Here is a 27,258-nt window from a genome sequence, read left to right as displayed (position 1 = left end):
TGTTATAGGTTAAATTGTATCCCTACAAAATTCATATGTTTAAGCCTAATCCTAAGAAACTCAGAATGTGACCTTATTTAGAAATAAGATTAGGGACCAGAAGAGACCAAAAATAACAAAAGCAATCTTGGGCAAGAGGAACAAGGCAGAATGGATCACAATCCTGAAATTCAAGTCATATTATAAAGCTGGGGTGATAAAAAAACAGCACAGTACTGGCACAAAACAGAAGTATAGACAATAGAACAGAAGGTGCAGAAACAACCCCAGGCATATTCAACTGTCTAATCTTGTACAAAAGGGCCAAAAACATATGCTGGAAAAAAGATAGCCTCTTTAACAAATGATGCTTGGGAAACTGGTTATCAACATGCAGAATGAATCTCGGTCCATATCTTTTAATTTACACTAAAATAAACAAAAAATGGATCAAAGACCTACATATAAAAACAAAAACAATAAATCTGCTGGAAGATAAAACACGTAAAACTCCTGAGGACATAGGCATAGGAAAGGATTTTTTTAACAGAACCCCAATTGCACAAAAAATAACACCAAGAACAAATAAAAAGCTTTGTACAAAGGTTTTTTCCTTTGTACAACAAAAGAAACAACCAATAAAGTGAAGAGACAGTCTATAGAATTGGAATACATTTTGGTAGCTACCTCTCATGCAGAGGACTAATATCTAGAATATATAAAAAACTAAAAAGGAAAAAATTAGATCCCTCAAAAAATAAAAGACCCAACCAAAAATGGGCAACTGAAATAAACAGTCACTTCTAAAAAAAAGTACAAATGATCAAGAAGTACACGAAAAAACAGATAATGTGAAACAGGAAGAAAAGGTCCAAAGGGGAAGAGGAAGTGGGAGGAGTAGGGGAAGGGAAAGAAGGGAAAGGAAAAAATATGAGAAAAGGAAAAAATGGAAATAAAGTCTTTGAAATTAGGGAGGGGTGGAGGGGTTGAAGGGAGGGCAGGGGAATGGGGAAAAAATAAGTACCAAGATATATCATGTAAAGGTACAAATTTCCAATGAAGAAACGTCATCATATTATATACCTAAAATATACCAATAAACTTAATGGAAAAAAAAAAAAGTACATGAAAAAATGTGCAGCATCTTTGGCCATTAGAGAAATGCAAATCAAAGCCCAGCATGGCAGCACACACCTGTAGTCCCAGCACTCTGGAGGCTGAGGCAGGAGGATCACCATGAATTCAAGGCCGGCCTGAACTACAAAGGGAGATCCTGCCTCAAAAAACCAAAAGTAAAACAAAAAACAAAAAACAAAAGAAATGCAAATCAAAACACTGAGATTCCATCTCACTACTGAAAAGATGGCTTTCATCACTAACTCAAAAAACAAAAAACCCTAGCAAGATTGTGGTGAAAAGGAATTCTACATTGTGGGTGGAAATGTAAACTGGTACAACCACTATGGAAATCAGTATGAAGATTCCTCAAGAAACTGAAAACAGAAATTCCATTTGATTGTTACCCCTCTTCTAGATATCTTCCCAAGAGTTAAGGACATCCTATTATAGTGATACATGCATACCCATGTTCATAGCAGCACAACTCACAATAGCTAGGTTTTGGAATCAGCTTATACCTACATATGAATGGATAGAGAAAATATGGGATATATACACTATAGAGTATTACCTAGCCAAAAAGAAGAATAAATTTGAGTCATTTGTAGGAAAATAGATGCATCTTACGATCATAATGTTAAGTGAAATATATCAGACACAGAAGGTTAAATATCGCATGTTTTCTCTGTGAGAACAAAAAGTATAAATAATTTAAAGAGGAAAATGAAAGATTATAGGAAATAGGGAAATAAACTATGTGGAGATGGAAAGGGAATTTGAGGATGAGGGGAGATGAGAGAAGCAAAGGGAAAGTAAAAAGGGTCAAGATCCTATATGTATATGTACCAATTCCCCATGATAAATGTATTATTATGTATTACAAACATTTGCTAATAAAAAAGGAGAAAGTAAAAATAATATCTTGATAGATTTAATTAGCTAATATGAAGTCATTAGAACTTCTCCAGTATCTTGTCAACATTAGCAGTGTCCATATAAAAAGGGAAATCTGGACCCAGTGACATAAATGGGGGATGATAATGTAAAAAAAAAAAAAAAAATAGGAAAAAGGCATCCATAAGTCAAGGAGAGAAGAAAAGATCCTTCACAGCCCTCAAAAGAAACTAACATTTCCTACACCTTGTTGTTGAATTACAAGCCTCCTTACTGAGAGACAGTAAGTTTCTGTTGTTTAAGCCACTCCCTAGCAAATGAATGTAGCCAGTACCTGCTACACTGGAATATGTGCATACTTTATGATCCAGCAATTTTTCTTCTTTGGTAGATACACATTAGACATATATATGACATCTATATGTATGTTTAACCAAATATTTGCAATCCTCCTGCCTCAGCCTCCCAAAGTGCTGGAATTACAAGTGTGTATCACCACGCCTGGCTCAAACATGCTTTCGTTGTGTTTTTATATTTAAATTTTTTCATAATAAAAGACTGGAAAGAAAATATATGTTACATATGTCTGTGGAACCAAGAGACTACAATTCATAAGAATTTGAAAACCATGGCTTGATTTGATGGAAGAGATCACATAAGTATTATGTTTGTGAAGAAGTAAAGAAATACAGGCAATAGTATAAGGTACTAGCAAGACATATCCAAAGTTTGCTAATCTAAGGTGGAAAATGAAATGAATAAGTGAAAACTGTAAAAGATGAGTTATATGTAAGGGACGAAGATCTTCTTGAAAATTGTCAATATATGAGATGCTGACAATATCTACTAACTTGAATACTTACGGTAACCAAACACACTTTAAGAATTTAGAAGTTGTTCAGTATATTTCCATCTAAAGTTAAGTCAATTATAATAAATGTATGAAGCTAATTTAACCACAATAAATTTTTTTCCCCAGTACCAGAGATCGAACCCAGGACCTTGCACTTGCCAGGCAGGTGTGGCACCACTGAGCTACATCCCTGGCCCTAACCACAATAAATTCTACTAAAGAAAGACTATGAAAAAAAACAAAAAAAAACAAAGACTATAAACACATGAAAAAAAAGTTTGTTTTTAAATATCCTTGCCATGAATTTAGCATTTTTAGCATGTCTTAAAAAGGTACTTTACCTGCCATCTCTTCTGAGAGCAAAAATGATGCCCTCTTTCTGGAACGGAAGCAGCTTTGCCTTTAGTTTCTCAGGCAAAAAATCCAGCTGTTCATCAGATTCACTTATTAAACAAGAAGTTGGAGGTATAAGAGGTTTTTTTATATTATGAACTCTAGGCATGATGATCCTAAAAAACAAAGAAAAAACAAAAAAGAAAGAGGGATGGGGGGATAGATATTACTAAGTATATTACAGAAACATGTAAAATATTACAATACTTAAAAATACCCTCTGTGTAGTATCTACACTGACTAGTTAAAACATGTTCTCTGAATAAGTTAATAAGAAAATTCAAAGCACAGAATTCCAAAGTAATTACTCAAAGAACTCTCTCAGAATTCAGCATCCTCCACTACATTTTATGCCTTTTATGCAGCAAAGCTATTCCTGAGAAATTATAAATCTAGCAAATTTTTACAAATTGAATAACTTTTAAAATAAGAAATGAGTGTGCTACAAAGACTCCTTTTATAATTGATCATCTTATAACTATACATTTTCATATGACACCAATTTTTTTGTTTTGGTACCGGGGATCGAACTCGGGTCCTTGCGCTTGCACAGCAGATGGCAAAACCACTGAGCTAAATCCCTGGCCCTAACACCAAATATTTTAAGAGTGGAGTAAGTCTGTATCTTATGGTTATACATTTTTTTGTTTTGGGAGGGAACAGGGTCTCACTATGTAGTCCAGGAAGGACTTGAACTCACTATGCTGGCCAGGCTGGCATCAAACTCATGGGAATCCTCCTGCCTCAGTCTCCTGAGTGCTGGCACTACTCTTGTGCAATACCAAGCCTGGATGCATTTCAGAAATTATAAAATACACAATTTCTGGGAAGATGGCTAGGTGATAAAAAACAACTAAGCCTCTCCAAGATTGGGAACCCAGACACTGGAAAATAACAACTTGGGGAAGAAAAGGAGGGAGATAGATCCCTAGGAACCAGGAAATATCTGATAGGAAATTGGGAACCTACAGAGAAACTGAAGAGACAGAAGACAACATGGAAAAAGTAAGGGGCAATCTGTACTTTCTGCCTGGCTCCTGGCTCTGTGGTGTGCAAGAAAGGAAAAACAAATCAACAGAGATAAAGTGAAAGCTCCAGAGGCCTTCAGGGAGAAACATAGCAGTGGAATGGACCAGGGGATACTATCTGCTGCAAAAGCTAGTGAGTGACTACAGTCCAAGAACTTGCCATGTTCCCTAGAAAAACGGGTTGGACACCATCTCAAGAAGGGGCCAACTGAACCCCGAACTCTGAGCAGAAGTGCATTGGTTTCATTTCAGGGCTCCCAGTACCACACTCCCACAATTGCTGGGTGAGGGATAGCCAAGGGAGACAGCCAGGGTCAAGGAGCTGTGCTCACTTTGATAAGATATACCCCCAGATAAGATAAACTAAAGGAAAAAAGCCCATGCCCAAGGCCAGAGGCTAGGCTCAGCCTTAATCATGCTGGATTTGAAAGTCACAGAATTGGCATTCTCATGACAGCATCCAGCATGGATGTGGGATTTGACTGCCTTCTTTATCTACCACCTTGAGCTCAGACACATTTTGAATTGGACACTGCCTCAAACCTGCAGATTCCAGAAGAAAACCACAAGTTCAGAACCACAGAGGATTTATAGTTTCCCTTTTTTTTTTTTTTTACTGTACTGTATTTTACTGTCTTGATATTCTTTGATATATGAGGGTTTTTTACTCTTTTGTTTTTGTTTCTTTTTTGGTTTTTTATTTTTGTGTGAGTGTGTGCATTGTTTTTAGTTTAGTTCAGTTTTTTTTTCCCCCCTTCTAGCCTTCCTTCCTTTCCTTTTTCACTAGTTTCCTAGGGTTTTAGAAATTTTCGATTGTCTTTCTGCCCTGCTTCTTATCTCTTTTTCTTACAATTTTTTTCCTCTTCTCCCTTTTTAATGTTTATCTCTTTGTTTCTTTTTTTTTTTTTTTTTTTTTTTTGGTACCGGGATCGAACTCAGGTCCTTGTGCTTGCAAGGCAGGCGACGGAATCACTGAGCTAAATCCCCGGCCATCTCTTTGTTTCTTTTATTTTTACTTTATATATAATTTATTTCTTTTTCTTTTATTTTCTATTTCTCATCCATTTTGTTCTCTTACCTCTACCTAATTCTGTAGACATCCTTCTATTGTGCAATAAGATCCTTTGTACCACTTCTCTCCTCCTCATATCACAGTTTAAGGTTTCAAATTTTCCTCTTGCATTCCCCCATTACCAAACAACACATCTTTTTTTTTTTTTTTTTTTTGGTATGGAGGATCCAACCCGGGACCTTGAGCTTGCAAGGCAGGCACCAGAACCACTGAGCTAAATCCCTGGCCCAACAATACATCTTTAATAATATAACCATAAAGCTTTGTTACTCTTTAGTTAATTCTATAAAATTACTGTTGGATTATTTTCTACTACTGGCAGAAATATAGCCCTCAAATTAGTACACAGTATCTATAATTCAATACCTGGGTTATTTTAATGTTTACACCATGATGCTTGCTTTCTTCTCTAGGATAAAGGTGACATAGTTGGTTCTTATGGTATGCTAATATCTTATTTGTCTTGGACAATACTACTGTAGCTGATCCGCTTGATATTAAGACATTTGAATAATTGTTGCTATTTCCCTATAAGTCAACACTTAGATTACCTTTGTGACATTAACAATACTAGAGTAAATTCCTAGAGAACTTGGTTGCTGAGCAAACTACACTGCCTCTTCCCTCCCAAATTAACCAAGGCAGAAGGATCTTGGGGCTATGTCAAAGGATTAGGACATCACTGAAAATCAATTAAAGAGATCTCTCTACAAGCAACAAAGTCTTTAGACTGTAAGCATGCAAATTTCAGCACAAAACAAATAACCAAACAAAAACAATAGAACCATGAGAAGACAAGGTAACAAAACACTTCCCAAAACCCCCAAGTCCTATGAAGCCAATCCAGGGATCCTTGCATCAATGGGCAGAACAGCATAAGCTATATACCTGAATTAGTCGAAAGGTGTCTTAGTTACTTTTCTCACTGCTGAGACAAAATATTCAACACTCAGAGTTAAAGGAGGCAAAGTTTATTTCAGCATACAGTTTACAGAGGTCTAAGTCCATAATCAGCTAAGGCAGGGTGGCATAACAGAAGGGCATCACCAGAGGAGAAACAGTCCATAGCAAGCAGGTAGGTGACAGCAAAGCAATAAGCAGCAGCAGGCCTGCCTTCTTTCTGTCCCTTCATACTCCACCCAGGCTATAAGCCTATTGATTGGTGCCACCCATACCCAGGGTAGGGCTTCCATTATTCATTCATACCCTTAATCCCAAAATCACACCCTTAATAATCCACATTCACACACCCTAATAAAGCCACCATTGTAACTCCCCACATATGACCACATGAGGCTTTAGGAAGATATCTAAATGCAAGTCACAACAAAAGGATGACAGAGGAGGTTCTAAAACAGCTCAAACAAGTGCTCAGCGAAATTAGGGAAGATATAACTAAACAGAGAATGGAATAGCCAAAAAGATGTACAAACTTTCAGAAGACACTAATAACAAGCTAGATGAGCTACACAAAATGATATAAAACATGAATGACCAGAGAAAAGGTTTCAATCAGAAATCCAGGAGATTAAAAATCATACCTATTGAAAGTATGGTCAGCAGAACAGACCAATGTCAAGACTGAGTTTCAGAACAAGAAGACAATAATCCCTTCTAAGACCAATTTCTCAAAGACACCTTAAAAACAAGAGAACATAAAACATGGATCCAATGACTGCTAGTTGATGCAAAGAATACTAACCAAAGAATAATTGGAATAAGTGAAAAATCAGAAGACAACACAAAGGGCATAAAAAATTTGTTCATGGAAATAATGGCAGAAAAGTTCCCAAATACTTCATAAGGTCAAAAACAAACATATACATAACTGAGGCATATAGAACACAAATGGGATGGGCCAGAAATGTACTTCAATGGCGCTGCGCCTGCCTGGCAATCACAATATCCTGAGTTCAGTCCCCAGTACCAGAAAAGAAAGAAAGAGAAAGAAAGAAAGAAAGAAAGAAAAAAAGAAAGCAAGCAAGCCAAATAGGAATGACCAAAAGAGGACCTCTCTGCACCACACTATGAGTAAAGTATCAGAAGTCCACAACACGCAAAATTATAAAAGCTATTGGAGAAAGGCAATGAATGACATATAAAGGCAAATATATTAGAATTAGAGCTAGCTTCTCTACATGAATCTTAAAGTAAAAACCCTAAAGAAAACAACTAACAGGCAAGGGATTTAGCTCAGTGGCCCCACGCTTACCTTGAAAGTGCAAGGTCCTGACTTTGATCCTCAGTACCAGAAGAGAAAAAAAAAAAAAGAAAACAACTTTCAATCCAGATTGATGTACCCAACAAAAATATCTTTCAAAATTGATGGAGAAATGAGATACTTCCATGACAAAGAACACTTGAAGAAATTCATGACCGCCAAGTGAGCACTCCAAAGTGTTCCGAAGGATACTTCAGAAAGAGATAACAAGCTGGGTGTGGTGGTACACGCCTATAATCCCAGCACCTGGAAGGCTGAGGCAGGAGGATCACTGTGAGTTCCAGGCCAGCCTAGGCTACATAGTGAGTTCAGGGCCAGCCTGAACTACAAAGGGAGAGGCCCTGCCTCAAAAAAAAAAAAAAAAAAAGGAGTTAACAAGGATTACAACTCCATGACCCCCAAAAGAATGAATCCACCATGCAAAGAAAGAAATTAAACAGAAAAGGAAAGAAGGGAGCCAAGAGCAGGAAAATAACATGACAGGGATAAGGCAGTACATATCAGTTATAGTCATCAATGTTAATGGTCTCAATTCACCAATCAAAAGAAATAGATTGGAAGAATGGGTCAAGAAGCAAGAAACATATTTAATTGAAAACAAAATTTATTGACTGAAAAGGGATGGAAAACAATACTTCATGCAGCAGGAACCTGGAAAAAAACAGGGATAGGTATTCTATTTGCAGGCAAAGTGGATTTCAAGACAAGATTAAGAGAGACAAAGAAGATCACCACATCCTTGTAAAGGCAATCCAAGAGGAAGAGATTATTATCACAAACATATATGCCCTAAACAGCAATGCCTCCAACTATATAAAACAAATATTAATGGACATAAAAAATCAAATACACACTAATACAATTGTAATGAGGGAACCTCAATATACCACTGTCACAAATAGATCAACTAGATAAACAACAATGAAATATTAGAACTGAACCAAACTTTTGAACAAATAGACTTAGTAGATGTCTACAGTGTTCCACCCCACATCAGAATAGAGATTCTTCTCAGCTGAACATGGGACAGTCTCCAAAACAGACCACATACCAGCTCATGATTAAGTAAATGTAAAGGAACTGAAATTATCCCATGCATATTATCAGACCATAGTGCAATGAAATTGGAAATAAATGGCAAAAGAAACCACAAGAACTTCATAAATACATGGGAAAAAACACTTTCCTGAATTACCAATGCATCACAGATGAAATTAAAGAAGAAATCAGACATTTTCTACAATTAAACAATAATGCCAATACAGCATATGGGACTTATGGGACACAATGAAAGCAGTCCTACGAGTGAAATTCATAGCGGTAAATACTCATATCAGTAAAACAGAGTGAGCTCAAATAAACAACCTAATGTTGAAACTCACTTTTCTAGAAAAAGATCAAGTCAAATGCAAAGCTAATAGGAGGGAGGAAATTATAAAAGTCACAGCAGAAATTAATGCAATGGAGACTAAAAAAACAATACAAAGAATCAATGAATCTAAGAGTTGGCTCTTTGAACGATTAAATAAAATTGACAAACCCTTAGCCAATCTTATCAAAAAAAAAAAAGGAAAGAAAAGGCCCAAATCCATACAATTAGGAATGAAAAGGGTGAAATCACAACAGCTTCTGCAGAAATTCAGAAGCTCATCAATATCTACTTCAAGAACCTGTATTCTGCTTCTTTTTTTTTTTTGATACCATGGATTGAACTCAGGACTTTGTGCTTTCAAGGCAGGCGGCAGCATCACTGAGGTAAATCTCAGGCCCAAGAACCTGTATTCTAATAAGATGGAAAACACAGTAGAAATGGACAGATTCCTAGATACATATGAATTACCAAAGCTGAATCAAGAAGATAGAAAAATTCTAAATAAACCTTATCTGTCAATAAAATTGAAGATGTAATTTAAAAACCTACCAACAAAGAAAAGCCCAGGCCCTGACAGATTCACTGATAAATTCTACAAGAAATTTAGTGAACATCTAATACTACTACTTCACAAACTCTAAAGTGATATTCCCAAATTTATTCCTGGAAGCATGCATTACCCTGATACCAAAACCAGAGAAGGATTCAACCAAAAGAGAGAACTACAGCCCATCCTTCCTAATGAACATAGATGCAAATATCCTCAATAAGATACTAGCAAACATAATACAACAAATCATCAAGAAGGTTAAACACCATGACCAAGTAGGATTCATCCCAGTGATGCAAGGATGGTTCAACATATGCAAATCAATAAATGTAATACACTACATTAACAGAGCCAAGGACAAGAACCATATGATCCTCTCAATAGATGAAGAAAAAGCATTTGATGAAGTCCAAAACCCATTCATGATAGAAATTCTATAGAAAATTGGAATAGATGGTCTTTATCTCAATCTGATAAAAGCCATCTATGACAAACAGCCAACATCATGTTATATGGTCCAAAACTAAAAGCTTTCACCACTCTTAATCAATATAGATTTGGAAACACTAGCCACAGTAATTAGATAAGAGAAAGAAATAAAAAGAATAAGGACAGGAAAGGAAGAAGTTAAATTATCATTATTTGAAGATGACATGCTACATGGAAGGCCCCAAAAACTCCACAAAGACTTCTAGATTTAATAACCAAATTCAGTAGCGTAGCTGGATACACAATCAACACTCAAAACTCCATAGTCTTTCTGTACACGAAAAACAAACTTACTGAGAGAGAAATTAGGGAAACAAAACCTTTCACAATAGCATCCCAAATAATGGAATACCTAGGAATCAATCCAACAAAGGAAGTAAAAGACTTCTACATTGAGAACTACAGTACTCTGAAAGAGAAGATTGAAGAGGATATCAGAAAATCGAAAGGTATCCCTTGTTCTTAGGAAGAACAAATATAGTGAAAATGGCCATACTTCCAAAACTGTTAGACAGATTTAATACAATTCCTATCAAAATTCCAATAGCATATCTCACAGAATTAGAGAAAACAATAAATTCTTAAATTCATTTGGAACCACAAGAGACCTAGAATAATAAAAGCAATTCCGGGCAACAAAGGAAAGGCAGGGGGGATCACAATTCCTGATTCGAAATTATACTACAAGGCTACTGTGATTAAAAAAGCCAAAGACATATAGCTTTGATAAAGACTTTGGAGTCTATTTTAAGAATGAAAGGAAGCTAAGCCAGGTGTGACGGTGCACACCTACAATCTCAGCACTCTTGGAAGGCAGACACACAAGGAATGCACATTCAAGCCCAGCCTGGACAATTTAGCAAGACCCTGCATCAAAATAAAAAATTTTATAAAGGGCTGATAATGTAGCTTAGTACAAAGGCTCTGGGATCAATCCTGAGTACCAAAATGAAAATAAATAAATAAATAAATAAATGGAAGCTAATGGAGTTGTGCTCCCCAATATATTAGCAGTCGTATGTAGCTATTTAAATAAATTTAAAATTCAGTTTCCCCATCAAACCAGCCATGTTTCATGTGCTCCACAGCCACAATGACTTGTACTAAATATACTGAACAGTCCACATACAGAGCACTTCTTTTTTGCTGGGACGGGGGGCGGGGGGGACGACAGACTTTTTAATAGCCCACAAACTTATGAGTAATACCATGTTATCATTATCCCAGTTGCCAGGCTTAAGTCCTTGGAAATTATAGAGCATTTCTATCTTCATTGAAAGTTCTAGTGGTCATCACTCGCTGGAGAATTTTAAGAAGGGGAATCCTACAATCTGACTTATATTTAAAAAAATACTTATGGGGGATAAAGTTACCAATATGAAAGCACAGAATGAATGCCCTAGGCCAGTGGTGGCGAACCTATGACACTTGTGTCCTAGCAGGCTATCTGTTATCACTGAAAGCTCTAAAAGTTTTTCCATCACTGCATAGTCAATAAAATCCTCACTGTAAGCATAGGGAACTGGATTTAAAAATGATTGATGATTCTTATCTGAATGAAGTCCTCATAAATACCAAGGGACTTTCTTAGTACCCTCTCAATATGTACCACTCACAATTAAACTGAGCAAACAATAGAGAATGGTTCAAAAATGGGAAAGCAAGGAAACAATACCTATCATTCTGCAATACAGAAGGCAAAAAATTCATCTTTAAGAGTAAAAATGCATGGGGGCCGAGGAATTTAGCTCAGTGGTTTCACCGCCTGCTTTGCAAGCGCAAGGACCCGAGTTCAATCCCCGGTACCAAAAAAAAAAAAAAAGAGTAAAAATGCACTTTCCAGAACTGTATGTATCATAAACAGGACTTGCTAATGGCATACACGTGCAGAATGATAAAAAAACAGGGTGAAGATGCAGATGTAGAAGGAGTCAGTGAGACAGTGGAGAGTACAGACAACAGAAGAAATGAATTGGAGGGGATCTATAAATCTTTTAGGAATAAATTTTGAGATGGCTATAAAATATGAAAAGAAAATGTCAAATAGGCTTAGAAAACTGAGTCTGCAGCTCATATAAGGAGAGGTGGAGTCTGAATACATGAAATTAATTTCTTTCTTTTTTTCTATCTTTCTTCCTGAGAAAGGGCCTTGCTCTGTAGTTCAGGCTGACCTTGAACTCACTATGTAGCCAGGCTGGCCTTGAACTCACAGTGATCCTCTTGCCTCAGCCTCCCAAGTGTTGGGATTATAGGCATGCACCACTACACCCAGCTGAACTATCAGATACTTTTCCAGCCTGCCTTAAAACTACAGATTTTGCTACTCAGATATACCCATTTTAGACTTAAGGAAGTCACAGTTTGCTCATCAGATATACCTCTTTGGACTTTAATTTAGAAAGTCAAAACCGAAAGGAATAGGGATTAAGTGAAATCCATTCTAGCAAAGCCTACAGCAGAAAGAGTGATGTCTACTTTCCTGAAGTAATAAAAGTTCCAGAAGTACTATTCAGGATCAGTGATATAAGGTGAAACGTGTAGGGCAGAACACAAAAAGTAGCTTTAAAAGTAGCTATTAATTTCATTCATAATTACTTTTTGCTTTATTTACTTTTATACATATACATTTGTTTTTTGGGGTTTTTTTTGAGACAGGGTCTTGTTATAAGTTTCAGGCTGGCCTTGAACTCACTATGTAGTGCAGCCTGGACTTGAACGCATGGTAATCCTCCTGCCTCCCAAGTGCTGGGATTACAGGTATGTGCCACCATGCCTGGGTATTTTTTATTTATTATTTATTATTTATTATTTATTTATTTTTGGTTTTTGAGACAGGGTCTCATTGTATAGTTCAGATTGGCTTTGAACTCACTACGTATCCTAGGCTGACCTCAAACTCCTTGTGATGCTCATGATTCAGCCTCCCAATTGCTAGGATTATGGGCATGCACCACCAGGCCCGGCTCATTTACTGCCCCCCGCCCCCGCCCCCGTATGGGGATTGAACTCAGAACCTTGTGCTTATGAGGCAGGCGTTGGCACCACTGAGCTAAATCCCCAGCCTTACTTTTGTTGTTGTTGTTTGAAACAGGTCTCACTAAATTGTCTAGGCTGACTGTGAACTTGCCATCCTTAGGCTTCAGTCTCTCAAGTAGCTAGGATTTACAGGTATGCACCATCACACCTGGCTTACTTTGTAAAAAATTTAAATGGACGTTCCAAGAGAAATTTTAAAAACCATATCCTTTTTTTTTGAGACTGGTTTTTGCTATGTAGTTCACGCTGGTCTTGAACTCGTTATGTAGTCCAGGTTGGCCTTGAACTCATGAAGATCCTCCTGTCTTAGCTTCCTAAGTACTTGGATTACAGGCATGCACTACCACCCTGGCCTTAAAAAGTACATACTTTTCTTATGAAAACTGTACTGTATTTAGCCCAGCAATTTAGCAAAAAAAAAAAAAAAAAAGAGGGGGGTTATTCAATGTACACTAACTTACCTTTACTAAAGTTGAAGGCCTATCAAAGCAGAACCAACAATATGTAATTTTAATACCATGTTATTAAAATGATTAAAAAAAAAACCGTACTGGCTATAGGAATTTACTCAAAACAAATCTAATAGAATTCACTTTTTTAAGCCCAAGGATTTAGCTCAGTGGTTCCACTGCCTGTCTCGCAAGTGCAAGGTCCTGAGTTCAATGCCCGGTACCAAAAAAACAAAAAATACCAGGGCTAGAACTCGGGACCTTGCGCTTGTGAGGCAGGGGCAGCCACAGTGAGCTAAGTCCCCAGCCCAGAATTCACTTTGATAAGCAACAACTGAGAAGGAATGAGGGTTTTTTGGTTTTTATTTTTTAGTCAGGGTCCCGCTAAGTTGCTAAATTGCCCATGCTTAGCTTCAATTTGCAATCCTCCTGCCTCAGCCTCCCAGAGTGCTCAGACTGTTGAGATTAACAGGTGTGAGTCACACTGCCCTGCTCCTTATTCATTTTTTTTTTTTTTTTTTTTTGAGACGGGACCTCACTAGCCCAGGCTGGCCTCAAACTTGTGGAGATCCTTCTGCCTCAATTTCCTGAGTCCTGGGACTGCAGGTGTGTACCACCATATCTAGCTCCTTATCCACTTCTCAGGTACAGTGTACCAAGGCTCAGGCCTTAGTAGTCTTCCTTGTTCTATTCCTTAGTGATCTTATTAGTCACTGTATTAGCTTTAAATACTGTATTATGTTTAAGCCAATGACTCACACATTTATATATGCAGAACTCTCCTGAAATTCAGATGTACATCTCTAACCAGACATCCCTACCTGGAAAAGGACATCTCAAACATGTCCAGAATTGAATTCTACCTCTTTCCCCCAAACTCTGTTCCATCTATGCACTTACTCATTCCATCTGTCTAGTTGCTCAAAGCAACACTTGAAGTGATCATCAACTCCTCTTTGTCTCATACTGCTCATCCAATCTGTCAGTAACTGCTACTGGCTCTACAGTTTAAGAGCAACAAGAATTTCACCATTTGCTACCACCTCCAGAGATAGTCACTTGATGTGAGCTACCATTATCTCTGGTGTGCATTTCTGCAAAAATCAAACTGAAATCCTCCTGCTTTCACCTTTCCCCCTACATTCTCATTTCAATACACAGTGAGATACTTTAAAAAAACAAAGCCTGGGGCCAGGGATTTAGCTCAGTGGTTCCACTGCCTGTCTTGAAAGTGCAAGGACCCGAATTCGATTCCCGGTACCAAAAAAAAAAAAAAAATGAAAGAAAGAAACAAAGTCTGAACATACTATATATCACTTCTCAGAACTCCTCCAGTGGTTCTCAATTTTACTGCAGTAAAAGTAAAAATCTATTAATGTTTCCAATCACTTATACACTCCCCCCTCCCATTACCTCTCTATTTTACTTATTTCTATCACAGGGATGTTTTTGTATGAGATACGGGGGGTTTTTTATGGTTTTAAAAGTGTTTACTTTTTTAAAAAATTTATTACAGTAAAAGATTGTCTTAGTTTCTCCTTCATGAGACACAATACTCAATACTCACAACTCTAAGGAGGAAAGTTTTGTTCTAGTTCAGTTTCTAAAGGATTCAGCCCACAGTTGGCTGGCACCAAAGGAGGGCAGCATGGCAAAGGGGTATTGCAGAGGAGGCTTTCTTATGGCACGGTCAGCAGGAAGCAGAGAGTGATCAAGGAGGGAGGGAGACCGACTTTCTAGGCCATAACCCTGGTGACCCACCTCCACAGACCAGGCTTCACCTCCCAACATCACATTTAGCTATAAACTCATCAGTAGGTTAATCTACTAATGAGTATCACGCCTTCAAGTTCTAGTTATCTCCCTAAAGCTCCACCTATGAGCAGAGGCTTTAGGAGACATCCAAAATAAATGGTAACAAAGACCATTGTCATTAATGCCTCTCAAAATACTCTCCCTCACTTTGAACACACTTATCCAATTGTTCTTGGCAATGTAACTTTTACCATAATGAGTTTAAAAAAATGTAAACATTCCTCTTTTTCAATCACTCCTTTGTATGTTCCTATCTTAGAATTTTACACTTGCTGATCCATTTTCCTAACACTACTCTTTCCCCTAGATATCTTCATGGCTACCTCTTACCTCACTTCTTTCAATCTTTTCTGAAATGTCACTTTCTCAGTGAAAACTTAATGAGCACAAATTTGAAATTGCAACTCCTTCTTCTTAAGCAACCCTCACACACTGCTAACAGGAAGCAATTGGACATAGGTAGAGGAATGAGGCCAGAAGGTAGTAACCTCAGTAAATATCTTTCCCTAGAGTTAAGTGAAGTTAGCTCAGAAGAAAGCATGCAATAACAGCCAGGTGTGGTGGCTTATAATCCCAGCATTTGGAAGGCGGAGGCAAGAGGATCACCATGAGTTCCAGGGCAGCCAGGGCTACACAGTGAGTTCAATGCCAGCCTGAACTGCAGAGTGAGACCCTGTCTCAAAAAAAAAAAAAGCCAACAATCAATCAGTCAATCACCAATTCCTACAATTGGTGAATAAGAGTTTACTGCACAGTCTTCCTTTAAGATACATGGATTCCGGAAATCAGCTTCTACAGAAACCAAAGAGTTGACTTTATGAGTCTAAAAGCCAGTCAATAAAGAAATCTAGTCAAATATTTATAAATGTTTTTATATAAAGTCATATACAGAGGGCCAGGGATTTAGCTCAGTGGTTCTGGCACCTGCCTCGAAAGCTCAAGATCCTACGTTCTATCCCCAGTACCAAAAAAAAAAAAAAACACCCAAAACCAAAATAAAGTCATATACAGAGTCCTATAGAAACTCTTTTCAGAGTTGATCAGAAGTTGGGAATATTTTAACATACTCCATACCCACATAAAAGTATATATTCTATTTAAATGTTTATACCTGATATATTTATGGATTATTAGTAAACTGCCACTTAAATTTAATAAACTGAAATAATTGCTTGGTTTGGGGGAGGGTTGTTTGCTTTTTGTTTTTTATTTGGTAGTATGGAAAATTGAACCCAGGGCCTTCACATTGAGCTCTAGACCATTATTACTTTTATTTAGAGACACAGTTTGACTAAGTCACTAAGTAGCCTAGGTTGGGCTCAAACTTATAATCCCTAGAATAGTAGGTGTGCAACACCATGTCGGATGTTAAATGATGTTGTGTCAGTAAAACTGAGTATTGTAAAATGCTAACAGCTCAATTTCAATATACTGTACATAAAATTACATATTTTCTAACTCATCATGGGGCTTTTTAAACTGCCACATCTAATATGCAGTTACTTTAAAAGCAAGGACACTAGAATCATTCTGCCAACAACTATTTTCAGAATAATGATAAAATAACTCCCACGTATCAGTGGCCTCTGTCTGTGAGGCACAAGAAAATTTTAGAAAATCTCTTGTTATTCTCAAAACTCACAGTATTGTTATCCTCACATTAAAAACAGAAAATTGAACCTCAGAGACATTAAATAATTTACACAAGGTTTAACAGCAACTATTAAACCTGGAACTCAGACCTATCTAATTTAAAAGTCTGAATTTTTACCATTATATAATACTGCCTCTCCAACCACTCATTGAAGAAACACTTAAGGAGGGCCTATTGTGTGCCCTTGTAGCCTTGCCTCTGAGTCCAAAGATGGAAATAAAAGTTGTATACAAACAGTCCAACAAAATGTGGTAAGGGGTATGAAAAAAGTATATATAAGGTACTATTAATACATGAGAATATTAATTCTGCAAAGTAGCAAGCAATCAACTTATAAAAAACGTTTGGCAGGCCAGGGATTTAGCTCAGTGGTTTTACCCCCTGCTGCGCAAGCGCAAGGACCCGAGTTTTATTTAACTACCTGACATATCTCTTCAACTGAAACATGAAGAGTGGAGTTTCCTGGAGAATTAAGATAATATTCTTGGGAGAAAGAAATGGTTACAAAGTCACAAAATTTTAGAAACCATTTTTTTCTACTTTCTTTTTTTTTTCTCCCCCACCCCAACAGGGTCTCCCTATGTAGTTCAGGCTGGCCTTGAATTCACTATGTGGCCCAAGCTGAACTCAAACTCATGGTGATCTTCCTGTCTCAGACTCTCAAGTGTTGGGATTATAGGTGTGCACCACTACACCCTGCAGTCTTTTTAGTTTTTTTTGAGACAAGGTCTTGCAATGTAGTTCTGGCTGGCCTTTAACTCACTATGTAGTCTAGGCTGGTCTGAAACAGGGTGGTGATCCGCCTGCCTCAGCCTCCTAGAAAATCTTAAGCAGTTTAATATAAAGAATAAAATACTTAAGATAAAAAATTGCTGAGTGTGATGGTACACACCCATAATCCCAGCACTAGGGAGGCTGAGGGAGGAAGGTTGCTTCAAATTTGCCTCAAAAAAAAAAAAAGGTACAAGGGCATGCTGGCACTACAACACCTGAGAATTACTGCTTAAGAGCACTGCTACTCTGAAAGTGTGACCTGAAGAACAAGTCAGACTGTGACAAAATAAGGGAACCTTGAAGGAAGCTCCCCCGCCACCATCCCAGGTTCCTAGGGCAGAGAAGGTGGGCCGGTCCCAGCACCCAGAAGGAAGCTTCCTAGGGAAGGTGAGCCGCGTGGGCACCAGAAGCACCCACTCCTGTGGAAATGAGAAGACACGTAAACAAGTCTCAAAAACAGACTTCTGAATCACCTACAGCAACCCCAAAGGGAAACGAGATGGAACACTCTGATACTCAACCACCTGGACTCTCTGAACTGGCAACAAAAGAGGATCTGGGAAAAATGAAATCAGAAATAATTACTCAGATAACAGCAAAGATTGTGCTCATGATGCAAGACATGATTAATAAATCTAGAGAGGACACAGATAAAAAAACAGAGGAGCTGAGGAACATGATGGAATCCCAACATAGGAAACAAATGAAATCCATAAAACAGATACAAACAGATTTCCAAGAGATTAAAAACTCCATCGAAAGTCTGCACAACAGAATGAACCAATGTGAGGATAGAATTTCACATATAGAAGATAAGATTGCAATTAGTGAGGAGGAAAAGAAAAATTTCTTTAAAATTGTAAGGGAACACGAGAAATCAATCCAGCAGCTGCTAGAAGATGCAAAGAAGAATCACATAAGACTGATTGGAGTCAATGAAGAAAGAGGAGAGACTGCAGATGACATAAAAATACTCTTCACAGAAGTGATGGAAGAAAACTTCCCAAGGAGGGGGAAAGAACTTGACATACAGATAAGTGAGGCATATAGGACTCCAGCTAGCCTTAATCAAAAAAACTCTACACAGAGGCATATAATAGTTAGGATGAATCCCAACAGAAGAATAAAATCCTACAAGCAATGAGAGAAAAGAAACAAATCACATACAAAGGAAAGCCCATCAGAATCACAGCAGACTTCTCAATGCAAACCCTCAAGGCAAGAAGAGCTTGGAGTGATGTATTTCAAGCCCTAAAGGAAAACAGCCTCCAACCCAGACTAATGTACCCTGCAAAACTATCTTTCAAAACTGATGGAGAAATAAGATGATAAAGAGCACCTCAGGAACTTCATGAATACCAAACTGGCACTCCAAAAACTTTTAGACAATACCCTAGGAAAAGACAATGAGGATCACAACCCCAGCAAACCCAGCAGAATGAATCCACTGGGCATGACAAATTAATCGCAAAGGGGGAGAATCCAACAAAAAGAAAAAGTCATGACAAGGCTTTTAAAACTTTTAACTTCATCTCCCTAATGAGTGTATAATTCAATCTTATTATTATATTGATTAGTATTTTTCTGATTGTAGAGTTGCACACCATTCCTTGTGCTATATACTGGCTATCATCTTCTTACATCTACATTTTAATTGGGTTGTCTGTTAATGAGCTCTAAGAATTCTTTATATATTCTGCTCATAGGTTATATGCATTGGAAATATGGTCTGTTTAAGGACTACTTTTCATTTTAATGATGTCATTTAAAGTTCTAAATTTTGATGGAATCTCATCAATTTTTTTCTTTTATACATCATGTTTTTTGTATCCTAGGTAGTTCTTGCCTACCCTGAATTCATAAATATTTTCCCTTATAATTTCTTCTTAAAGTTTTATACTTTTAGGCTTTCTTATTTAGGTTTGTAGATCCCTTCAAGTTATTTTCATATATGGAAGAAAAGGGTTGAGGTTAATTTTTTATATACAGATACCAGGTGTTCTAGTGCCGTTTGCTGAAAACACTATCTCTTCCTCGGCTCTTGAATTGAGCTTATATTCTATAAAATGCTAATGTTAAATAATCTTTCAAAACTCAGTGGACCATATATGTGTGGTTCTATTTCTGGATCCTGTTTTATTCAAATGATCTATATGTCTTTCCTTATACCAACACTGCCTTGATTACTGTAGCTTTAGAAGAAGTGTTAAAATTAGGTACTAAACGTCTTCCAACACTGTTTCTGTTTTTGTTTTTTTTAACTTTTCTAGGTCCTTTGTACTCCTACATAACTTTTAAATTTCAATATCCAATTCTTCATTTATAGCAAGTATACACAGACCTGAATTTTTATATATACCTTGTGTTTTCTAATCCTGCTAAATTCAAATACAAGTTCTAGGGGCTCCTAGAGATTTCTTAGTATTTTCTCTGTAGATGATCATTTCATCTACATATAAAGATTTTGCTTCTGCTGTGCCAATCCTATCCTAGTTGTATCATTTTATTGCCAGACTATTTTGGTGGCGACAAGGTTTCAAAGTTTAATGGACAGATAAAGAGTAAGCATATCTGCCCTTGTTCCCCACCTTAAGGAGAAAGCATTGTACCTTCTCCATTCATATAAGGCATTCTCTCTGGAAGTCTGGAGTACATGTCTTTAATGTGTTGAGAAGTTTCTGTTCTACTTCTAGGCTCCTGATAGCTTTTACCATGAACAGCTGTAGAATTTAGTCCAATACTTTTTCTCCAACTAGTGACAAGATCATATGGCTTTTTCCTTTCCTCTGTTTAAATGATGACTTTTAGGGGTGGATCTTCCAATCCTGAACCAACACTGCCATCCCTATAACAAAACCACTTTCTACATCCTGCCAGATCTGACTTCCAATAGTTTGTTTTGTTAAACAAATTTCTACCTATGTTCATACTTTTTTCTTCTATTATCTTTATCCAGTTTTAGGATTAGCACAATGTTGAGTTCCTAAAATGAGGGGAGAAGTGTTCGTTCTTTTTTCTGCTTTGTTTGATATAATTTATCAGTTAAAATGTTTATGAGCCTGCTGTTGTCATATAGGTAGGTTTTCAAGCTAGGAATATACTTTCTTTAATAGATGTTATTCAAATTTTATATTTCCTCCAGAGTTAGTGTCATTAAGTTGTCTTCCAAGGTACTTCTTAGAAGTTGTCAAATTTATTTCAAAAAATATTTTTGTAATATGCTTTCTATATCCTTTTAAATTCTGTAAAATCTGTGGTAATGTCTCCTAGATCTTAATATTGTAATTTTAAAAATGTATAACTGATATTGTGTAACAGGAAGAAAAGGTCTAAAAGACCAGGGGAATTGGGAGGGGTAGGGGAAGGGAAAAAAAGGGAAAGGAAAAAATATGAGAAGAGGAAAAAAAATGGAAACAAGGTCTTTGCAAATAGGGAAGGGTGGAGGGGGTGAAGGGAGGGCAAGGGAAGGGGAAGAAAATAAGAACCAAGATACTCATGTAAAGGTACAAGATCCCAATGATGAATGTAACTGTATTTTATACCTAAAATGTACCAATAAACTTAATGGGAAAAAAATAAAAAATAAAAAATAAAATAAAATACAGATAAGGCAAAAAAAAAATGGTAAAAGAAGACACTTATAACAAGTGGTAAAGAAGTAAAATCAAGCACATGCCTGTGATCCCAGCACTTGGGAGGCTGAGGCAGGATTGCTGCGAGTTCAAGGTCAGCCTGGGCTACATAGTTCAAGGCCAGCCTGAACTGCATAGTGAGACCCTGTCTCAAAAAAAACAAAACAAATAATAATAATCAAATAAAGCCAGGTGAGGGAGATTTTGCTAAATTTAGAGTTTCAGCTGGGCATAGTGGTGCACACTTGTAATTACAGCACTGAAAGGCTGAGACAGGAGGATCACTTAAATTTGAGGCCACCCTGGGATACATAATGAGTTTAAGTCCAGACTAAGCTACACAGCAAGACTCTGTCTCAAAAAACCAAACAAACAAACAAAATCTAAAGAGTTTGGACTTTATTCAGTAAGGAATTGAGAGCCTTTCCTAGAGCTTAATCAGGTTGCTATTTTTATAAATATTACCTTGTCAATATTAAAAGAATGAATGTGAAAGCAGGAATAACCTTTTAGAAGGCTACCACAAATACTCCAAGAAGCACAATTTGTAATCATTTATCTTCAAACTGCTCTGATTACATACCCTACATTTTGGATGTTGCACAGACATTTGTAGTTTAAACATTCAAAACCAGATTTCTGATTTGTCCACTGACTTGTGAGTTCCCTGTACAGTCTCTCAGCAAACAGTATAATCAGGCAAATCATTAAACCAGCAACCTGGGTTTTCAAATTTTTAAAATTTATTTATTTTTTTTTTGCCGTACTGGAGATGGAACCCAGGGCCTTTGCCCTGAGCTACATCCTCAGCCCTTTTTTAAATTTCGAGACCCGGTCTAAGTAAGTTGTGCAGGTTCCTGCCTCATCCTCCCAACATGCTAGGACTGCATATTTTCACAACCACGCCTGCCTGTGGGTTTCTTTCTTTTTGGTTTTGATTTGAGTAAATTCTTTTCATAATTTTTTAAAGCAAAACATTTATTGGTACATTTTAGATATGCATAATGATAACATTCATCATAGGGAATTTGCACCGGTACATAATACATCTTGCTGCTTCTTTTTTCCCATTTCTCTCCCCCACTTCAACCTCTCTTCCACATTACTGATCTCTCCATCTGCCTACCCCACTAAACTGAATCCTTTTTTTTTTTTGGTGCAGGGGATCGAACTCGGGTCCTTGCAAGGCAGGCAGCAGAACCACTGAGCTAAATCCCCAGCCTGAATCCATTTATTATTCATTATTCCCCAAATGTATCTAAAATCTATCCATTTTCCCCTTAATTTCACTGCTATTACGAAGCCATCATAACTGATCAGCTGGAATACTGTAATAGCTCTTGACTGGATTCTCACACATTTTGCTTAGTATTAGCTGGTCTCAAGTGTAATGGGCAATTATTCTTATCTGTTCACTTGAATCTTGTTTCGCCACAGAACCCTCCTATAAGAATTTCTTCATAAAGTCAGGGACCAAAGACTATCTTGTTGTTCCTTTACTTCAGTAGTCTAGCATTCAACATCTAGCACAATTACAAAGGAGTCATTCCCTTCCTTTCCTTCAGTTGTAAAAGCCACATAACCCTAATGATTATCCATGCTTCCATAATCCCAAAACAGGGAAGTTATGTGAGCCTGAGGCGGCAGATTACTGATACCAGTGAGAGACAGGAGGGACCTTAGGCAGTGGTGTCTGACCCTATAAATACTGGAAGCCTGAGTCATCAAATCTCTTTTTCCCTTTTTTCCTGCTGCTACCATCCTGTGGCTACCATCTTTGATAAACATAGCTACTTAATACATACCACAGGGCACGTGCTTGGCAATTCTCTCCTCCTACACAAGAACCTGTACTATTTTTAGCCCACTGAACTGTAACACACCTACCTGCTCAACAGAAATAAGAAAATTAATTTTAAAAACACACATACACACTATATATCAGGCACTATTTAAGTGTTTTACATATATTAAACAGTTTAATCCTAACAAAAGCCTCTAAGGTATGTATTTGCTTCGTTTTGTTTTGTTGAGAGGTCTCACTATGTAGTTCAGGCTAGTCTTGAACTTAGTATGTAGACCAGGCTGGTCACAGCAATCCCGGTGCCTCAGCCTCCCAAAGGCTGGGATTACAGGCCTGTGCCCACCACACCTGGCTCTCAATTTACAGATAAAGGAAATCTATTAGCATAAACAAGAACTTCGTTTGGTAAGCTTACTTGGCTGCAGGCACCCAAGTCGTTTTAATACATTTTTCCTGTAAGTGTATTATAGTTGGCACCCTGTCGCCACTTGTTTGGTGACCGAGTTACTAAAAAAAGGAATGAAAATGGGGCCATCTGTGATTATCCATCCAAAACCTGTCCGTGACTTTTCCTCCTTCAAAGTTGACTTCAGAAAGTTTGTATAAGTGGGAGGAGTAAACTCAGAAATTCTGAGTCCGCTCAGATGATTTGAAGTTGTGCTTCATGCATAGTGGCGAAAGGCAATAAAAAGCATATTCTATAAACATATACGTGCAATCTAACAGTGCGCAGACCCAGACGAAAAAGGGGACTCCAGGATTAGGGCCTTAGTAGTCGGAGATAAACCTTATCCCATTTCACCCACTGTTAAAATTCAATTAAATTCTGTTCAGTTTTCTATTTTCCGTGCTAGAAGCTAGGGACTTGCCAGGCACACCACTCCCAGACCCCCACACCTGTGTATTTGCTGCAGTCTCCAAATCCCGCCACAGGTTTGGGATGTGTCCGCCCCTAAGCGGAAGTGACGTTTCAAGGGACGACCTGAAAGCGTTCCAATACCAGCAATATAAAACAGCTATCATGTTCCGAGAAAACTCTCGTGATCAGTCTGCTTTCCCCTCCCGTTAGCGTAGTGAAAAGGATTCACTCCAGACCTAGCACCTCTTGTCCCCAACATTCATTTCAAACTTTGTTCCTCCTTTATCCGCCAAGAAGGCGGCACGGCTACCTCCCAGGAACTACAATTCCCGTCAAGGCTTGCAAGGAAAGAAAGAAAAAAACAAAAGTACAGAGTGAGAGCAAAGCACCTAGGGAATTGTGGTCCCGTTAGGCTGGAAAGAGCCGTCACCCCGCCCTCCGGCACTTCGGCTGGAGAAGCCAGGTGTTCACCTTCGAACCCATTACCGCTAAAGGGAGGAGCCAGATCCTTGAGCAGCGTGTCTAATTTCACTCCACATGGAGGACAAAACTTTTGCTTTATCCTTATAAAACACTAAGAATATTCCTTGAAGAAATACAGTGGTCTTTTCAATAAATTCAGCCAGGAAAAACTCCCGGAACTCCCCTACCTCAGACTCCAACTCGTGGGAAAAGGTGGCTCTTTCACAAGTGGGCAAAATGGCTGTCCTTCTAATTTTGCCATTGGTTGCCTTTTGCGTCCTTCAAGAACTGTTACTTACTACGGATTGGTTATTTTTCTCCTGAGGGTGGAGGAAGACTTGGCAGGGCTTCCTCGCGCCCGGGACGAGATCAAGGGGTGGAGGAAAAACCGTTTTCATAAGTATGATTGGACAGTGTTGGTGCCACTCTATGGACGTACAGCCTATGATGAAGTAGGCTATCCCTCAACGATAACGAAGGGGCGGGGCTACTGAATGGTGGGAAGGGGCGGGATCTTGCCGCCGCGGCTGCCGCTGGAGCCGGTGTCCGGGCTGGTGATGGGGTTAATTTCCTTTCGTAAGACTCTTACTTGTACCCACCCAGACCCGCCGTCGCCCCGCCGCGCCGTGCTCCAATCGCCTCCTCCTCCTCAATAACGCGGGTAAGAGATGTTTTTCCCTTCCCCTCTAGCTCCCCGGGAATAACGCACCTCGCTCCCCTCCCCCGCCCGCCGACCGGTAGCGCTAACGGAGCAGGCAGGGGAGAGATGTGTGTGAGAAGGTGGCCCTCCGCGCAGAGCAGTCGGTGCTCCAGCCCGGGCTGTGCCGCCGCTGCCAGCCCGCGAGGAGGTCGGGTTCGGAAGAAGACGGGCTCTCCTGGCCCGCTGCAGCGGTGCAGTTGCATCCACTACCTTGTGCCCACTGCCCCCCCCCCGGGGGGCCATGTGAAAAGCAAACCCCTCGAGGCCTAGGGGAGGAGGCAGGGGAAAGACTCCCGAGTCTTTGCCACGGCTGCTGCTGCAGCTGCTCTTGTAGCCCCAGGGACTGGGGAACCAGCCACAGCAGGCCTGCCAGGAGCGGGTGCTGTGTGCGGTTCTGATCTCTCGGGTTCCTGGCGCCGGTGCCCCGGGCTGGTTGCCCGCCCCCCCCCCCCCCCGCCACGGCCGCAACCCTGGCCTTGCACGGGAGAATTCTCAAAAAGGAAATGAGAACTTCCGACCTGTTGGTGAAATGTAGGTATATCTTGCCTGTGGTACAAGAAAAAGCCCGACGAGAATATTAAAAAGAAAGTTGAATGACAGTGCCACGGTCCCCGGGGATCAGATTTACACGCGTTATTATGCTTGAGCCCTCCTAAATTCCCGTGTGTTTGAAGTTTTTAGTTATTGTTGTTGTTTTTTTTTCCTTTTGGCTGTGATAATCAACGACGTCAGTGTTCAAGCTTACTTTTATTAAAAAAAAAAACCTTAAAATTGTTTGAGATTCTTATGCCTCAGATATAATTGTCCTGGGATAGTGAGTCAACTAAGTAAAAGATGAAGAGACGCTTCCCTAAATAGGCTTAGTAAGTATCAGTGCTCTAAAATTTTCTGAAAAAAATTACATATCTCCAAAGTTACAGTTTTTCTAATTGTAAATTTGAAGAAATCCTTTCCTTTTGGCTTAAATGTCATTGATTACAGGAACATTTGCGTAATTTAAAAAATGGCGAAAGGCAAACTGGAAGTCCACCCATTTACAATATTTGAGTCAGTAAGATCTATGAAATATTTAGTAGGCCACCAGTTTGACTAGAGTAACTGGACATGCCTCAGTTTTAAAACCTATGACATTTAGCTCTTGTTTTAGGACATTCTCATCAGATTTTGATTGACTACTCTTCGTATCATTCTTTGCTTTTTTTGCCTGGGGGGATATAAATTTAAATAATGGATATTGTAATCTGTAGTAGACATGCCTGTAATCACAGAGAAAATTCTACCCCCATTTCTGAAAAAACTTGGGTTTTAAAAAATACCCAATCTCTGACTTTTAGGCCATTTGTTTAGGGTCTGAGAAGGCTACTAGCTTAGTGATAGTCCATATTCCATGATTAATATTCAGAACCAAGAAGAAATATGATATATTTTAATATAAAAAATATATAACTTTGGAAGGTAAGTCCCCTCAGCTCCCCATGGTGTACCCATAGCATATATTGCCCAGCATAGTAGTTTCCAAAACTTGCTGGTTAATTGATAAATTATACAGTTGGTGCTTTTAGATCTCATGTGTATTATATGCAGAAAAGACTGATAGTAAAATAGCAAGTTTCTATATGGACCCATTTCTGAGCCTCAGTTAAGTTTATCTGGAAAATGGAGATAATAATGCTGAATTTATGGAGTTGTGAGGATTAAAATATGTAGGTAGTTTGTGCAATTAAATATCACTATTATCTTCATGCATATTTTGAGGATGAATTTTTTCTTATGTACAAGGTATTGTAGCCTCAAGTTCTGTTATTGAGGAGTACTGTACTATGGGCGTATTAATTTATATGATGACTTAAGTAATTATAATTTGTAGTTAGCCATTTTGAAGCAAAAGTGGGAAAGTGGTCATTAATTGCAGAAGAGTTCTTCATCTTATGGAAGATTCTTTGGTCTTTGAATTAAAATGCAAGTGTTTGTGGAATGTATTTCAAATCTGGAATAAAAAACTAATGTACTCCATATTATTGTAATATCTTTTAAGTTTTACTTAGCTGACATATGTGGTTTCTTGTTTTGTGGTACTAGGGATTGAACCCGTGGCCTTAACCC

The 27,258-nt window shown here is 38.3% G+C and overlaps 1 protein-coding gene across 5 annotated transcripts in view; it reads right to left on the bottom strand.

Moving 5' to 3' along the window:
* Positions 1-24,732, bottom strand: part of Zranb3 (zinc finger RANBP2-type containing 3) — a 284,160-nt gene extending 259,428 nt beyond the window's left edge. For 3 of the 5 annotated variants that reach the window (XM_013076896.3, XM_021236942.2, XM_021236962.2), the window contains exons 1-2: positions 24,644-24,732; positions 3,187-3,354 (exon numbers count right to left, since the gene is read on the bottom strand). In XM_013076896.3, coding sequence (XP_012932350.2) covers positions 3,187-3,354; positions 24,644-24,717 — 242 coding nt within the window. In that variant the 5' untranslated portion in view covers positions 24,718-24,732. The other 2 variants (XM_021236951.2, XM_087195686.1) reach the window with 1 other exon arrangement.
* Between the last annotated feature and the right edge of the window lie 2,526 nt (positions 24,733-27,258).

Source organism: Heterocephalus glaber, unplaced genomic scaffold (genome assembly GCF_053883595.1).
Source record: "Heterocephalus glaber isolate CG9 unplaced genomic scaffold, H.glaber_assembly_v1.0 deba00000347, whole genome shotgun sequence".
NCBI lineage: Eukaryota > Metazoa > Chordata > Mammalia > Rodentia > Bathyergidae > Heterocephalus > Heterocephalus glaber.
The sequence above is the reverse complement of the archived record's forward strand: the minus strand, read 5'-3'. Positions and strand labels throughout refer to the sequence as shown.